This window comes from Dipodomys merriami, unplaced genomic scaffold, assembly GCF_024711535.1.
Source record: "Dipodomys merriami isolate MVZ:Mamm:240054 unplaced genomic scaffold, mDipMer1.0.p SCAF_68, whole genome shotgun sequence".
Taxonomy (NCBI): domain Eukaryota; kingdom Metazoa; phylum Chordata; class Mammalia; order Rodentia; family Heteromyidae; genus Dipodomys; species Dipodomys merriami.
This window is the reverse complement of record NW_027206268.1, coordinates 5,180,092-5,197,285: the sequence shown is the minus strand read 5'-3', so window position 1 is coordinate 5,197,285 and position 17,194 is coordinate 5,180,092. Positions and strand designations below refer to the sequence as shown.

The 17,194-nt window shown below is 41.5% G+C and overlaps 1 protein-coding gene across 5 annotated transcripts in view; it reads right to left on the bottom strand.

The window, feature by feature from the left end:
* Rasa2 (RAS p21 protein activator 2) overlaps positions 1–17,194 on the bottom strand; it is a 120,782-nt gene that overhangs the window by 56,812 nt on the left and 46,776 nt on the right. For all 5 annotated transcript variants that reach the window (XM_070005539.1, XM_070005538.1, XM_070005540.1 and 2 more), the window contains 2 exons: positions 14,703–14,820; positions 10,114–10,217 (listed from right to left, as the gene is read on the bottom strand). In XM_070005539.1, coding sequence (XP_069861640.1) covers positions 10,114–10,217; positions 14,703–14,779 — 181 coding nt within the window. In that variant the 5' untranslated portion in view covers positions 14,780–14,820. The remainder of the gene's footprint in view (positions 1–10,113; positions 10,218–14,702; positions 14,821–17,194) is intronic.

The window sequence follows — 17,194 nt, the reverse complement described above, 5'->3', positions numbered from 1 at the left end:
TCTCTTTTTCTTTTTTTAAGAATGAAGTGCCTCCTTTCCCCTTGTCCCTTAGCAGGCCCTTTTCTGGTGCATTTTAACCCAGGAATTAGACAAAAATTCAGTTGTACTTACATGCAATTTCATGTTTCAGTACTTATTCAGATTCACCTTTTTATCCATAGTACATTCAATATAAAAAGCAATGCACAATGGTAGTACAAATTAAGCTTCCCAGTTGTTAAATACTGTGGATAATCATACACCCTGCAGGTGTATCTGCATTCAGCCAGAGATTAGAAGTTCCATTTGAGTAAAAAGAAAAAAAAGTTTCTTACATAGCAGTAACCAAAGTACAAACTAACTTAAAATTCCCTTATCATTAAAACTTCGCCTTCAAAGCTTCAATGCACTTAAAAATCAAGGCAGTTCCCCAGAGTTTCTACCTCTTCACCTCTCCAGAAGAGACCAAAAAAATAAAGTAGGATGAGAGGAAGAGACAGAGAAAGTCTCATTATCATAAAGTATTTGCCATGCTGGTAACAAAGCATTTCCTTCCTCAATTCAAGTTTTTCTTTTTTTTTTTTTTTGGGTCCGGTCGTGGGGCCTGAACTCTGGGCCTGGGCGCTGTCCCTCAGCTCTTCAGCTCAAGGTTAGCATTCTACCACTTGAGCTACAGCGCCACTTCTGGCTTTTTTCTTTTTGCTTATGTGATGCTGAGGAATCGAACCTAGGGCCTCAGAGGCATGCAAGGCAAGCGCTCTACCACTGAGCCATATTCCCAGCCCCCTCAATTCAAGTTTTAAGCAGCAGACCAAGTTTTATGTATGACTATTCCAAAATTTTAACTAAAATCTTCAACAAGAAATATACACTAACATTAAAAAACAATTCACCTTTCTTCAATTTTTTTTCAAATCAGAATATTCACTTTAGAATTTTCATCTTAAGTACTTCAATTATTCCCACTTTTTCACTTAAGACATACACAAACTGCTCTTTTAGATCATTTGAAGATCTTAAGAAAACTGTAAATAAGGCCAGGTGCTGGTTGCTTACGCCTGTAATCCTAACTTCTCAGGAGGCTGAGATCTAAGGATCATGATTGGAAGCCAGCCTGGGTATCTCCAATTAATTACCAAAAAGCTAAAATGGAGCTGTGGTTCATGTGGTAGAGTGCTAGCCTTGAACACAAAAGCTCAGGAACAACGTCCAGGATCCAAGTTCAAGCCCCACAACTGGTGTGTGTGTGTGTGCATGCATGCGCACACATACCTATACCCATACCCACACCCACACCCCCCTAAATAAATCTTATGTCAAGATATACCAACTTATTTTGTGGATCAAAGGAATGGAAAGAAAAGGCAAGAAAATAAACAGAAAAATATGCTTTAAAACATTTTTTCTCGAAGTTGACAGTGGTCATAACACAATCTATGAATGTGCTATAACAATTCTCCTACCTGTTTTTTCATTTTACAAATATATTTTGAAATCATCTTACAACTTGAAAAGTTGCAAGAATAGTACACAAAACTTCTAAATTCTTGGGGCTGGGAAGGTGGCTCAGTGGTAGAGCGCTTGCCTTGCATGCTCAAGGCCCTGGGTTCGATTCCTCAGCACCACATAAGCAAAAAGAAAAAAAAAAGCCGGAAGTGGTGCTGTGGCTCAAGTGGTAGAGCGCTAGCCTTGAACTGAAGAGCTGAGGGACAGCGCTCAGGCCCCACAACCGGACCCAAAAAAAAAAAAAAAACTTCTAAATTCTTTATCTAGAATCTCTAGATGTTAATTTTTTTTTTTTTTTTTTTTTTTGTCGGTCGTGGGGCTTGAACTCTGGGCCTGGGCGCTGTCCTTCAGCTCTTCAGCTCAAGGCGAGCGCTCTACCACTTGAGCTACAGCGCCACTTCCGGTTTTCTGGTGGTTTATTGGAGATAGGAGTCTCACGGTCTCTCCTGCCCGGGCTGGCTTTGAACCGCGATCCTCAGATCTCAGCCTCCTGAGTAGCTAGGATTACAGGCGTGAGCCACCAGCGCCCGGCTAGATGTTAATATTTTATTATGTTTCTCTCTGTTTTCTCTTTCTGGTGCAAATAAGGATTCTTTTCCTGAGCCATTAAACAAGCTACAAATTATTATTATTATTTTTTTTTTTGGGGTCCGTTCGTGGGGCCTGAACTCTGGGCCTGGGCGCTGTCCCTCAGCTCTTCAGCTCAAGGCTAGCGCTCTACCACTTGAGCCACAGCGCCACTCCGGCTTTTTTCTTTTTGCTTATGTGGTGCTGAGGAATCGAACCCAGGGCCTCAGGCATGCCAGGCAATTGCTCTACCACTGAGCCATCTTCCCAGCCCCTACAAATTATTTAAAAGGGTAAAATTTTGATTTGTGAATTACATCTCAATAAAGTTACTGCTTAAAAATTTCAACATTTTGGTTGGCTGATAGGTTTCTCTTTCCATTCACGATGTGTAATTCTAACTATAGAGATGCTGTTCCAGACACACTGTCATTCCAGAAGAAATACTCTTTTCTTCTTAGTCTGTATCTTGTATATACTACTCACTGTCCCTAATTGTCCTAAGAAAAAGAACCCTGGCTACTTGCATAAACCATTTGTAAGATAAAAGATCATGCAATTTTATTGCCATTTCTTCATCCTAAGTTCTTTTTAAAGATGTCAATTTTGTAAGTCCAATATTTTATTAGGTAAACTAATACATGAAAACAAATCTATCAGCAGCCTTGGGGAGTAAAATAGGGTGCGGGGAGGTAGGAAGATAGAAAATAAAAGAAGAGAAAAAAGTGAGGTGATAAATGGAAAGGAAGTACAGAGGAGAGAGGAAAAAAGGACAGGCAAGAGGGGTACGTTTCTGAGATACAAATAAGTAAAAAGAAAAAAAAATCAAAAACACCTGTGGCTCTTCTCTGTCATCCTGAGACGACATCATCAACTGGCAGGCATGAGCTAAAAATGGTAGGCAGCCAAACAGAGCAGAAAGAACACTGACTGCTATGGTTTAACCACCGAGTGTCCCCTCAAAACTCAGGGGTGGAAGATTTAGCCTCCGACACTGTTCACAGGTGGAACTCTGGGGAAGTGATTGGAGAAATCTTGTGAACTCTGACCTACGCAATGAATTAATCTACTGACGGATCCACAATTTGGTGGTTTTGGGGGTGAGGGGTAGAAACAAGGAGTCAGGAGCAGGTCACTGGGAGTGTGCCCTTGCTGGGCAGACTCTGACCCCAGTCTGTTTCTGTTTTTTAGCCATACAGAAGAACATTTCCATCCTAACATTCTGCTTCCTCATGTCCTAGAAACAGAGCCAGATGACCCTAGACTAACACCTCTGAAATTGAAAGGAAAAAAAAAAAAACCCACAAAAGTTTCCTCCTCTTAAATTGCTTCTCTTAGAATTTTGTCACAGCATCAAGTGACTCAAAAGAACTGAACTGAAAGAAAAGCTAGGATTTATTTATTTTTACTATTTTGCTAGTCCTAGGGCTTCAACTCTGTTCCTGTGTGTTGATGCTGAGCGTCTTTTTTTGCTCAAGGCTAGCGCTCTACCGTTTGAGCCACAGCGCCACCTCCAGCTTTTTCTGAATAGCTCACTGGAGATAAGAGTCTCACAGACTTTCCTGCACAGGCTGGTTTCGAACTGCCATCCTTAAATCTCAGCCTCCTGAGTAGCTAGAATAACAGGCGTGATCCACAGGTGCCTGGAGAAAAGCCAGTATTTAGTAAACATCTAAGCAGCAGATATTCTTACATGTTTTCTCATTTCATCTTTTAATAATCTTGGAGGTAGAGATTATAATCACAGTCTCAAATATTTAAATATTTAAAATTATTGAAAAATAGTTGTTATTAACTAATAAGTGAAGACAGATTCTGAAACTAATGTTTGCAACTGTTCATGTTCCTCCCAATACAGTATTTATTTCATAGCCTGGTGTCAACTCTGTCATTTGTTAGTTGTGTGACTGTGGGTAAAGTATTTCAACTTTCTACATCTGGTTGGTTTCCTGTTCACTGGAAATGACTTTCAGCTCTAAGATTTACAAACTATTCTGTGCAGGGCAGGAAAGACCATTTAGCAAGCCAAAAAGCCAAAAAATGGAGTTATGGCTCAAGTAGTAGATCACTAACCTTGAACAACAATAAAAGAAACCCCTCAGGGACAGTGCCTAAGCCTAGTTCAAGCCCTAGGAGACACACACGTGCACACACGTGCACACACACACACACACACACACACACACAATTCTAAGCCTACAATAGTCCCAAAGACTTTTCTACTTCAGTGTTTCTAACTTTTCTTCAAACAAAATTAACGCATTATTTCACTAGTCATGAATTTACTAACCAGGAACAAATTTTCCAACAAACCATTTAAAGGTACAATTTCATGTCCCCATTGTCCTAACACTCATAGACAGAAAGAGCTGAAACCAAATATACACACAGCAGATACTTATGACTCCCTTAAAATCCAACCAGGACAGGAAATTTAAAGAAAAAAAAAAAGGATTCTTAGCTTTCCAATACAACTTTTAAACAGTATTTTCTTGCCATTAACTTTTAGTCACCACATATTCTTAGAAACATCAGCCTGATACAGATCCTGTTTCTACTTAGAAATAATAGAAATGGCTGAAAGGATAGAAAAAATGCAAATACAATACAAAAGATGACCAGATGATTGAACAGACTGTGGCAAACAGCCAACATCATGACTCAAGAGCCACTGGCAGCACCCAGGAGCTCTTGAAAGTGTGTGAGGTTGAAGGTGGATGGATTTTGGTATGTGTGGTAGACTGATGTATTAATGGCCTCCAACAAACCAGACTTCCTGGCACCTAGGCCATTGTGTAGTTTTCTCCAGCACTGACTCTGGGCCCATTTATGTGACCTGCTTCAGCCAGTGAGTATCAATGTAAAGTAAGCGGAAGCTTAATAAGCTTCTGTGCCATGGGACTTGACCTCATGGAACCCAGAGATCATACAGAAAGAGTAAGAGCCAGCTGACCACCAGGACCAACAGTCAGACAAGGATCAGACCACACAGCACCAGTCAGCTTTCCAGATAGAGAAAGATCACAGATAAACTCAGTCCAAACTGGCAACTCCTAAGATCCTGAGCAAATACACAGTTGCTGAATTAAGCCACTCAGTAGGGGTGATCTGTAAATAGCAAAAGGCAACTGTACAGTACCTCTGCAATCAGATGCCAAAGTGTAGTCACAAGCAACTTTTAACTAGTAGGTTCGACTTAAGAGCCAAATGGGCGCAGAATTCACAATTCAAGACCTCAACGATTTTGAATATAGCCTTATCTTATAGTTCAACCAGGCCTTAGAAAGTGAATTGGCTTGTTAAAAGTCACAGCAAATCAGTGTAGAGTCAACATGAGACTTCAGGTCTCCCAATATCCCAGTGAAATACTCTTTATCCCTTTATCTGAGCCACTGGGATAGGAAGGTTGCCCAAGTCTACTAAAATAGCCATGTTTATTTGTTTTAACTCTATAGATTCCCTTAAAAAATAACTAGCCAGGCACTGATGGTTCACGCCTGTAATCCCAGCTACTCAGGAGGCTGAGATCTAAGGAGCATGTCTGGAAGCCACCTGGGGCATTAAGCTCCATGACTCTAATTTCCAATTAACTGCCAAAAAAGGGCCCGAAGTGGAATTGTGACTCAAGTGGCAGAGCGCTAGCCTTGAGATAAAAAGAAAACAAAAACAAAAAAACTCAGGTACAGCACCAAAGCCCTGAGTTCAAGCCTCAGGAACTGGCACTGCTCACCAAAAAAAATAGAATAAATAAGTAAATAAATAACTATAAATTGTAAAGGTAAACTGTTCTAAATATTAGAATCCTCAAGGGAAACAGAAATAAGTGCTTCAAGTTTTTCTCATCTTTTCTTATTTCCAATACCTTAGAAAAATATAGTACACAGTAAAAAACTTAAGTTTAAAATTTTTTAATCTTTCTATGGCATGGATCCTGGGTCTCAAGTTTTTGTTTTTTGTTTTTTTTTGGGTCCGGTCATGGGGCCTGAACTCTGGGCCTGGGCGCTGTCCCTCAGCTCTTCAGCTCAAGGCTAGCACTCTACCACTTGAGCCACAGCACCACTTCCGGCTTTTTTCTTTTTGCTTATGTGGTGCTGAGGAATCGAACCCAGGGCCTCATGCATGCAAGGCAAGCGCTCTACCACTGAGCCACCTTCCCAGCCCCGGGTCTCAAGTTTTTAATTAATCCATAAAGTACTTTTTGCACTATTTCTGGAATATCAAGATGCCTGATGTGAAAAACTAAATTCCACATTGGTAACAATTAGTACTTGAGGGACGGGACTAGGGATGGGAAGGGGGAAAAGTAATTTAGGGTTGGGGCTATGGATCAGTGATAGAAAGCTTGCCAAGTATGCAGGAGGCCCCTGGGCTCAGTAGGCAAAAACAAACAGCAAAAACAAATCCAACGCCAGCAGTATAAAAACAAAAAGCCCAAAAAAGATACCTATGTTTTTTAAAAAAATACTTCCAACAGCTCAACATCTCTAAAAAGTAAACTAAACTTGGTAGTTGATAACAAAGAAAGTATGTTAAGCAAGAAAAATGTTAAGGGTTTATAAGTTAAAAAAATCAAGGCCATGGGCTGGGAAGGTGGCTCAGTGGTAGAGCACTTGCCTTGCATGCATGAGGCCCTGGGTTCAATTCCTCAGCACCACATAAGCAAAAAGAAAAAGCCGGAAGTGGCACTGTGGCTCAAGTGGTAGAGCGCTAGCCTTGAGCTGAAGAGCTGAGGGACAGCGCCCAGGCCCAGAGTTCAGGCCCCACGACTGGACGCCCCTCCCCCTCCCCCCCCCCCCAAAAATCAAGGCCAATTTCCAACTTTGCACAGTATGTACTTTACAGGGTATGTTTAATAATTTCTACATGTAAAAGGAAAAACAAACTCATGAAATGATGACATTTTATGCCTTAGTAATAAAAATTAAAGAAAAAAACTTCAAACCAACACAATTTTTACAATAAATTTACTGGAGGTTGTTTTACTAAAAACTGGCCTTTATTTGGTAAATGACAATTACAGGTTTCAAGTGAGGGTTCTTTCAAGAAGTGCTATCTGAAGATGACAATAGGTGTACAGAGACAATGAAAATCACTAATGCCTCATGGATGTTCCTAGAAGTCTCTCTCCCTAAGCCCCCTCTGCTCCCAGGTTATTTCCATTCATTCCCGCACAGCCTTCACTTACGGCTCACGGTTTTCAAGTCTCCAGCGCTTCTTTCCTCTGAGCTTCACATCTGTGTTTCAGCTGTCAACAAGTGTGTCCACCAAGATGTTCCCTAGGTAACACAGCCTTAACTTCTTTGAAATAAAAGCCTCTTCTCTTTTCACATGCCCCACACCCAGTGAAGGTTCCTGTGTGTTTCCTACTTCAGCTCAGGACTGGTGGGGTGGTGGACAAGCTCACTGTGAACTCTCCACCATGTCACATCTGCATCAGCCCCTCGCTCCCAGAGTCCTACAGGAAACCTGAGGCATACTTCCTCCTCCACATTTTCACTGCCGCTGCCCCAGCCAGCTTACCTGATTGATAAAAGCCTCCTTACTGCTCTCCACGGCCTGTTCTTATCAGCAGCTTCCTATGCCTACAACTTAGAAACTATCAACTCAGCACATTTAGATTTCACAAGGTATATTATGTGTGTGTGCGTATGTATAAATCCACAGAACATACACAGGTACTATTTTCTTTTTGGTCTGGGCAGTGCTGGGGTTTGAACTCAGGGTCTTGCACTTGGGCTAAGCTGGTGCTCTACTTCTAAGCCACACCCTCAGCCCTTTTCTTTTTTTTCCTTCTGCTTATGTGGTGCTGAGGAATCGAACCCAGGGCCTCATGCATGCAAGGCAAGCACTCTACCACTGAGCCACCTTCCCAGCCCCCCCTCAGCCCTTTTATGTGCCTGTTATTTCTGAGGCAGGGTCTTGCTTCCTGTCCAATCACATACCTGGACCTTGATCTGCCTATTTCTGGCTCCCCATCATATCTGAGATGACAGGAATATGCCATCACGCACCTAGTTTCTTCCTGTTGAGACAGTCTTTTGGCCTTTTCTTCCCAAGCTGGCCTTGGGACCCTGATACTCCCAAGTAACTAGGATTATAGATATTAGCCATGAATGCACTGCCATAGTTACATTCTCAAAAGGTTCAAAATTACTGTTTATAGAATAAAACCCACATTCCACAGCTTCTGAGGTTTGGGATGGTTTTTAAGGTCTATCAGAGGCTGGTCCCAATATATTACCAGCTTCATCTTTTATCACCTTCCTCCTCAATAATTTATATACAGAATTCCATTAGAAACAGTAAAAATCTAAGACTGATTTTATCTTCTAGTGTGCCAATTCGTATCACTTTATTACTGTTCTTTTTTTTTTTTTTTTGGCCAGTCATGGGGCCTGAACTCTGGGCCTGGGCGCTGTCCCTCAGCTTTTCAGCTCAAGGCTAGCGCTCTACCACTGGAGCCACAGCACCACTTCCAGCTTTTTCTGCTTATGTGGTGCTGAGGAATCGAACCCAGGGCCTCATGCATGCTAGGCAAGCACTCTACCACTGAGCCACCTTCCCAGCCCTACTGTTCTTTCTTTTGCTACTTAGGTAGTCTGTTAAAACCCCACAAAACAGAATTAGCTTTGAGCACAAACACGACATTTAAAAGTTTGGATTTTCAGACTATAAATGCTCATCTGGAAAAAAATCTATACAAATACTCTCACACTTAAAAATCTGAAACACTAGCTGGGCCCTGATGCTTCATCCCTATAATCCTAGCTACATGGAAGGCTAAGCTCTGAGGATCTCAGTTCAAAGCCAGCCCAGGTAAGAATGTCTATGAGACTCTTATCTCCAATTAACTGCCAAAAAAAGCCAGAAGTGAAGCTGTGGCTCAAGTGGTAGAGTGCTAGCCTTGAACAGAGTTCAAGCCCCAGAACAGGAGAAAGAACAAAAGAGTCTGCATGCTTGTTTAGGAAGCAAATAGACACATTTAAGAAAACACACACTATGAGAATCACTTCCTAGGCTTTCAATAAACAATCATTAAAAACAAAACAAAAAAAAGCCTTATATGAGAGAAAACAAGTATTTGTTATGTGTATAGCAGAAAAAAGCTAACATTTAACAAGAAAGAATGCTGGAGAGCTAGGCAGACTTGGTACATGCCTGTAGTTGGAGTTACTTTGGAGGCTGAGGTAGAATCACCTGAGTCCATCAGTTCAAGATTAGCTTAGGCAAAACAATCACATTTGATTTTTAAAAAGGGGGGGATGGGGGACTAGAAGTGTTGGTTCAATTGCCCACCAAGTACAGGCCCTGAGTTCAAAGTCAGTATTGCCCCCTCCCCCACAAAAAAGAAACATATATTTATTGGTCACCAATATAGACAGGAAGAAACTCTATAATGAATGTTATTCTATTAGAAAAAAATTAAAACAGCATTTTTTTTTAAAGGTAGACTAGGGCTGGGAAGGTGGCTCAGTGGTAGAGTGCTTGCCTTGCATGCTCAAGGCCCTGGGTTCGATTCCTCAGCACCACATAAGCAAAAAGAAAAAAGCCAGAAGTGGTGCTGTGGCTCAAGTGGTAGAGCTCTAGCCTTGAGCTGAAGAGCTGAGGGACAGCGCCCAGGCCCAGAGTTCAGGCCCCACGATCGGACCCAGAAAATAAAAAATAAAAAATAAAAAATAAAAAGATAGACTAATACTATAAGCTTTGGATAGAAACAGTTGAACCATTTAACAAATGCTTTTTGAACATTTACCAAATTAGGCACTCATTGAGACATAATCTCTACCTTCATAAGTACCACATTTATCTTCTCTGGACCTAAATGGTGAACTAAGGAGCAAGTTCAGCAAGCACAGGGGCTTGGGACCAAAAAGGCCTCCAGAGGCATACCATCGAAGCTGAACACACGAATTAAAAATCCAAGTCAGAAATACTCACCAAGTTTAGAGAAAAGGATTAGAAATAGTGAGCATATATCATTCTGTAGCTTAACACTTACTATTTATAGAATATAATAGCACCTCAATGTGTTAGTTAAAAATAATGATGAATTATACCTACCTATACGAAGGTCTCTTTGTAAAACATTCTTATCATAGACATAGAAAGACAAATACTGGAAAGTTCGTGGAATCTCAAAGTAAAATTCTTCACTGAAAAATGGGCTAAAGAGGAAAGAAAGGGGAGAAAGCTCACTACTTCAAATAATACCACTATTAACAAATCAATTTATTACTATCGATATATTAAATTATTAAATATTAAATTATCTTCAAGCATCATTTTCAATTGCACAGAAATACAGACTAAGATATCATGGAAAAAGAACTTCAAAATACCCCAAAGTAATTTTCAATGCAAAGTTTCAACCAAATCCTATTCAGAACAGGCTGAGTTCAGAGGCTTTCCATTGACAGGATGCACAGTTCCCTTCGGTCCTGAAGATACACTGGATGGTCTAGACTCATATTCATTCACCAAAAGCGGACTTAGTGAGAGCACAGAACAGTATCCTTCACATCACTGTCCTAGAAATATGGAAATACCACAACAATATGTGGTATTTTTTAGGTATACTTTAAAAGTATTTTTGTTTTTTGTTTTTGTTTTCTTGGTCGGTCCTGGGGCTTGAACTCTGGGCTTGGGCACTGTCCCCGTGCTCTTCAGCTCAAGGTGAGCGCTCTACAGCTCTTCAGCTCAAGGCGAGCACTCTGTTGCTTGAGCCACAGCACCACTTCCGGTTTTCTAGTGGTTTATTGGAGATGAGAGTCTCACGGACTTTCTTGCCCAAGCTGTCTTTGAACCGTGATCCTCAGATCTCAGCCTCCTGAGAGGCTGACAGACATGAGCCACCAGTGCCTGGCTTTTTTAAAAGTACTTTTAAAGTTTAAAATACTTTTAAAGTTTTTTTCCAAGCAGTCACGCCCATTTTATATACTTATTAGCAATATGTGAGCATTTCAGTTGCTCTTGATATGGAAAATCTTTTGTAATCTCTCTACTAAATCAGGACACAGAACATTTCTATCTCCCCAGAAATTCTCCCTATTCCTCTCTGTAGTCACCTCTTCCTACTGTTAGCCAGTGAAATTTCTACCTTATAGACTATTCTAAAATACCATCCTGAAATGTAGTTATCATTAAGAAAAGTTGAAATTCAAAGTATCACACTCTTACAAAAGTCATCTCTGATACTATCCAGAAAACAAGTGACTCTATTCTTAGCTGTTCTAAACCCTGGCAACCTTTCCAAAGTTGGTCTGCCAAAGTCACTAGAGTCTTCTAACTGGTTTCAACAGACATCATGCCTAAACAACTATTAGGCAAATATTACATGTTTAGGTATTTCTTTCCTTGTATTATTCATAAACAATTATAACACAGATAATTCCTTTTATATACCACATAGCCACGTTTTTTTAAAAAAATATTTTTTTTTATCCTATCCTGAGGCTTGAACTCAGGGCCTGAGCACTGTCCCTGAACTTCTTTTGCTCAAGGCTAGCACTCTACCACTTGAGACACAGCTCCACTTCCTAGCTCTTTGGTGGTTAACTGGAGATAAGAGTCTCAGACTTTATTGCATGGGCTGGCCTCAAACTGCAATCCTCAAATCTCGGCTTCCAGAATGAGCAGGAATTTTTGTTGGTGGTGGTAGTAGTTATGAGTCTTGAACTCAGGGTCTGGAAATGATCCCTGAGCTCTTTTGCTCCAGGATAATGCTCTACCACTTTGAGCCACAGTGCTGCTTCCAATTTTCTGGTGGTTAACTGGAGATAAAAAGCCTCACTGACTTTCCTGTTGGGCTGGCTTTGAACCATGATCCTCAGATCTCAGCCTCCTGAGCAGCTAGGATGACAGACATGTGCCACCAACCACCCCATAAGCAGGATTTTTTTTTTTTAAAGATTCTTTTGCCCTACTGCATGAGGGAAAATGCTAGGGATACCATAATTCAAGAATCATCTACTCTGACTATACTGAAACTGTCTACAATAATGCAGTGTTGCCTTAAATTACTTTTCAAGTTGGTATTCAGCTAAAGAAATACAGATGGCTTCATTATTTTCTACTACAAAAATATTCAGAAAGGGGGCTGGGAAGATGGCTCAGTGGTAGAGCGCTTGCCTTGCATGCCTGAGGCCCTGGGTTCGATTCCTCAGCACCACATAAGCAAAAAAGAAAAAAGCCGGAAGTGGCGCGTTGGCTCAAGTGGTAGAGCGCTAGCCTTGAGCTGAGAGCTGAGGAACAGCGCCCAGGCCCAGAGTTCAGGCCCCACGACCAGACCCAAAAACAAAGCAAAACAAAACAAAAAAAAATTCAGAAAGGCAACAGTTGAAAAAACAAGGTAAACTAATTTTAGTTCCTTATTTATAAGGCTCCATATTAGAAAGCACAGGTATCCAATTCATGGACAATTACTAGTTTCTTTTTGTATATCACTACCTACTCTGAAATATAAAATCAGCATATATACAAGTATCAACCTAAGGTGTAAATAGTTTCAGCCCCTCAATCTTAGTTTTGTGTTTCTAACTTCCCATATTACATCACAACTTATTCAGCCTCTTGCTTAGTTTCTTCATTTATAAATATAATGCATTTATATATTTATATTTACAAAATATAAAAACACAAAAATTCTGATACAGCAGGGACCTATGACTAATGATTTGGAGAATTACACCAAAGCTTTCTGGGCTACTGAAGTTTGTTTTGCGGTCATGGGGCTTGAACTCAGGGCCTAGTCACTGTCCCTGAGCTCTGTCACTGTCCCTGAGCTCTTTTGCTTAAGGCTAGTGCTCTACCACTTGAGCCACAGCTCCACTTCTGGGTTTCTAGTGGTTAACTGGAGATAAAAACCTCACAGATTGGGTTGGGAAGGTGGCTCAGTTGTGGAATGTTTGCCTTGCATGCATGCAGCCCTGGGTTCAATTCCTCAGCACCACATAAGCAAAAAGAAAAAAGCTGGAAGTAGTGCTGTGGCTCAAGTGGTAGAGCGCTAGCCTTGAGCTGAAGAGCTGAGGGACAGCGCCCAGGCCCAGAGTTCAGGCCCCACGACCGACAACAAATAAAACAAAGACCACAGACTTTCCTGCCCAAGCTGGCTTTGAACCATGGTCCTAAGTTCTTAGCCTCCTGAGTAGCTAGGATTACAAACGTGAACCACCTATGCTCAGCCTACTAAAGTATTTTTGCTTTTATATAATGCCTTTCTTATGACAAACTTGATATTTACACCTATAATCCCAGTGCTCAGAATCCTCACTAATTCAGGCCGGCCTGAGCTACATGGCATATCTATTACCTCTCTGTCTCTCTACTCCTGTCCCTCCCTTCTCCCTTCTCTCTCCGGAGAAAGAGGAAGAGGAGGGAGAGAAGGGGGAAGAAGAGAACATGAAAGAAACTATTTCCCTGAATTAAAACTGAACTACAGTTGACTTAAGTCATGTACACAGTATTTCATCTACTATGTCCTCTTTTTTTTGGGGGGGGGGGAAGCCCTGGTCCTGGGGCTTAAACTCAGGGCCTTGGTGCTGTCCCTCAACCCTGAACCTCTTTGCATTCAAGGCTAGGGCTCTATCACTTGGGCCACAGCGCCACTTCCAGCTTTTTCTGAGTAGTTTATTGGAGATGAGAATCTCACAGACTTTCCTGCCCAGGCTGGCTTTGAACCACAATCCTCAGATCTCAGCCTCCTGAGTAGCTAGGATTATGGGCGTGAGCCACCAGTGCCCAGATTAACTACATCTTTCTTTCAACAACTCCCCATACCCTTGTTTGGACTCGTCTGAAAATGACTACATTTGTCCAGCATGGCTGTGCTAGAAGTATGTCCACAAATGCTGCTACATTCTAAGCATACCGTCAAAGGGCAGTGACACTTCCAAAGATGAAAAGGCTAAGAGTCCACCCCCTGAGAATGCAGCAATAATTAACCTTTAAGAAACTTAAGAGCTGTTATGACTTGGAAAAATAATGAGGTCCTTTAAGGAAAGTAATGGCAAAATTAGCGCTTGCTGATTTCGAGGACAGACTGAGGTATATGATGGAATGTCATGTGAATGATGAATTAAACTTGTTCCCCGAAAGTCCAAATGACCGAATGAGAAACCATTTTCTGTAGTGAGGCAATGAAAAGCCATATAAAAGCAAGCAGTGTATCTATCTTGTTCCTGGCACGTAACAGGATCTCATTTAAACAACCATTAACCAACTAAACACAAGCATTTTCTGAGAGTCACAGGAGTTCAAAGGCCAAACAGGTTGTTTTAGGAGTCAGCCACTAGTTGACTGGAACATAATTAAGCATCACTTGCAGAGCTACTGTCAAGGAGCCCAGCATATGGTTAGTCTGGCTCAATGAACATTCAACTCTTTCAAACTCCATTTCTGAAATTCTAAAAATAAATTCTAGGACTGGGGACAGGCCTAAAGCGGTAGAACACCTACCTCATAACTAAAAGGCCTTGAATTCAAATCCTAGAACCATCAAAAACAATTTTTAATATAAATAAAATAAATTCCTAATGTAAATACAATTTTCAAATGAAGAAGTCTTCTAGGTGATAATAACCTGGGAAAAATATGTAACATTGATGAAGTACTCGATATCACCTTGAGTGGTGATTTCCAATTTCTCTACCAACCTTAAAGATTTCTCAACAACTTGTGTACGATAAACTTCTTCCTGGTCCAAATTTATTGTACAGAAACAATCTCTCATTTTGTTGGGTCCAAGATATGGCAATAAATTTTTAGCTTCACCTGTGGGTTAAAAAAAAAAGTAAATATTATCAGTTACTTCATACTAAGCCTTGTGTATGATGAATTCAATGTGAAAGAATACATTATATGTGGTTCAGAAAAAAAAGCCAACAACCAGTGATTAGGGAAAGGTTGACTGCATCCACAGGAGACTTAGACTAGGGGAAGGAGCATGTGGAAGCATTTTACACCCCAGTCTCCCACCCCCACCATCCCTACATAAGTGCAGTCAGTGACTGGTGCTCTCCACCCAGCTAGCACCACATCGAGGACTTTGTCCTTCTTTCCTGAATCATCATTCCTTCTACCAGAATGTTTCCATCAGCACATAAACAAGTGCACGGAAGTACTAGAAGAGGAAAAAAAAAATACTTCAACCCCTCCCTCTTGCTGTCAGCCAATTCCTAGACTCCCTTCTCCAAGGCCTCCTCTCCACTCACTGCCTCCCCTTTCCCACCGCCTGCCCACTCAGCTCCAGATCCCACAGAGGTACTGAAACCGCTCCTGCTGGCTAAGGTCGCTAGTGTCTTTCTCCTCATACTCAACTTGGTGACACCCCTGTACACAACTGAACGTTTCATTCCTCTCTAAAATGCTCTCCTTTGCCCAGTGCCAGTGGCTCACGCCTGTCATCCTAGCTATTCAGGAGGCTGAGATCTGAGGATAGTGGTTCATAAGCCAGCCCAGGGAAGGAAAGTCTGTGAGACTTTTATCTCCAATCAATCACCAGAAAACAGGAAGTGGCATTGTGGCTCAAGTGGTGGAGCCTTGAGCTGAAGAGCTCAGGGACAGTGCCCAGGCCCAAAGTTCAGAGTTCAAGCCCCATGACCGGATGGATGGATGGATGGATGGATGGATGGATGGATGGATGGATAGATAGATAGATAGATAGATAGATAGATAGATAGAATACTCCTTTCTCGTCACAAAATGCATTTTCTGGCTTTTCTCCTGCATCACCAGCCTCTGCTCCTCTACCTTTCACCTTAAAGCTGAAGTGGTCTCAGGGCCCAGTAATGGACCCCTTCCTTTTCTTTCTCTAAGGAAATCCTTGCAGCATTTGGTGTGAATGCTGGTGCCGCCCAGGCCTGAACTTCCATCAACACTGTATGTGAATGAACACCCAACTGTTCCCTTAGACTTCCAGTGGGCATCTCGAATTTAGCAGGTCCCAAACAGGCCATCTGATTTCCTAGAACATGTTCTTTTCCTAGACTCCCTCCTCCCTCCTGTGATCCCCTACCCCGCGCCCAGACCACCAGCAAATCAAGGAGAACTTCCAAATAAATACCAAATAACCCAACTACTTCTTTCCTTCACTGCCACCATCCGAATCCAAGCCATCGTAGTAATCTGTTGTTTGGACCCAGGGTTTCTTTCGATTGTCCCTCTCCTGTAGTCATTCTTCATCAAGCACCCAGAGATTTAACTATATGATTAAGTCAGCCACTCCCACGCTCCAGCACCACACCATTTCACTAAGAACCAAGTCTCGTCTCCATACCACCGTTTACACAGTCCCAACCGGTCTTGCTATGTTCTTCTCTTACCCTCTTCAGTGTCTACTCCCCCCCCCCCCCGCCCCCCTCAGGTTCATCAGCCATGCCAAATTCGGTCAAGCTTAGGGCCTCTGCCTGGAACACTTTACTCCCAGACGTTTACTTGGCTAGTGCTTTCTTATCACACAGGTCTCAGTTCCAATGTCACTTCCTCAGAGAAACCATCCCCAGCCATACTATCTAAAGTAGATAACACTGGCAACATATGCTATTTCTCTGCTCTGTCTGCTTGATAACATTCACAACGATCTAAAAATCTGTTAATTTTTTAAGAGTTTTTCCCTTTCTTTCTTTCCTACGAGACCTGAGAACTTGTTGATTCTTAAGATCCAAAACAGTGATTGGCATATAATAAACACCAGAGAAATATTTGCTAAGGAACGAATAAAAGACTCAGCTAAGTCTAGTTCTAAAGTTCTTAGGAGATACTCATGAATTTTTGGTGTTTGCTGAAATCAAACAAAGTACAAATCTAAGAAAGCAAGAGGCGTGGAATCAACATTCTTGTCCCATCTTAACTGCATTTGCTTCAGAAAACTCACTGACACACAGCTTTCCTGATCAAAGTCTGGACTAGATAAACCTCATATGGTTACATAACACTTTAACTTAAAACACAAGGTAATTTAAAAAACCCCACTGATGTACATATATGCTCCACACAACACTAATCCAAGGTGAACTAGAGTGCCTCTTAATTTTATGGATTTAGATCATTAGGGTTACATGATGAAGCAGTCAGTTGTCCATCAAGAGATAACAATCCTTCATGTGTTATACTTAAATGACAGCAAGCTGACCGGTATCACCAATCG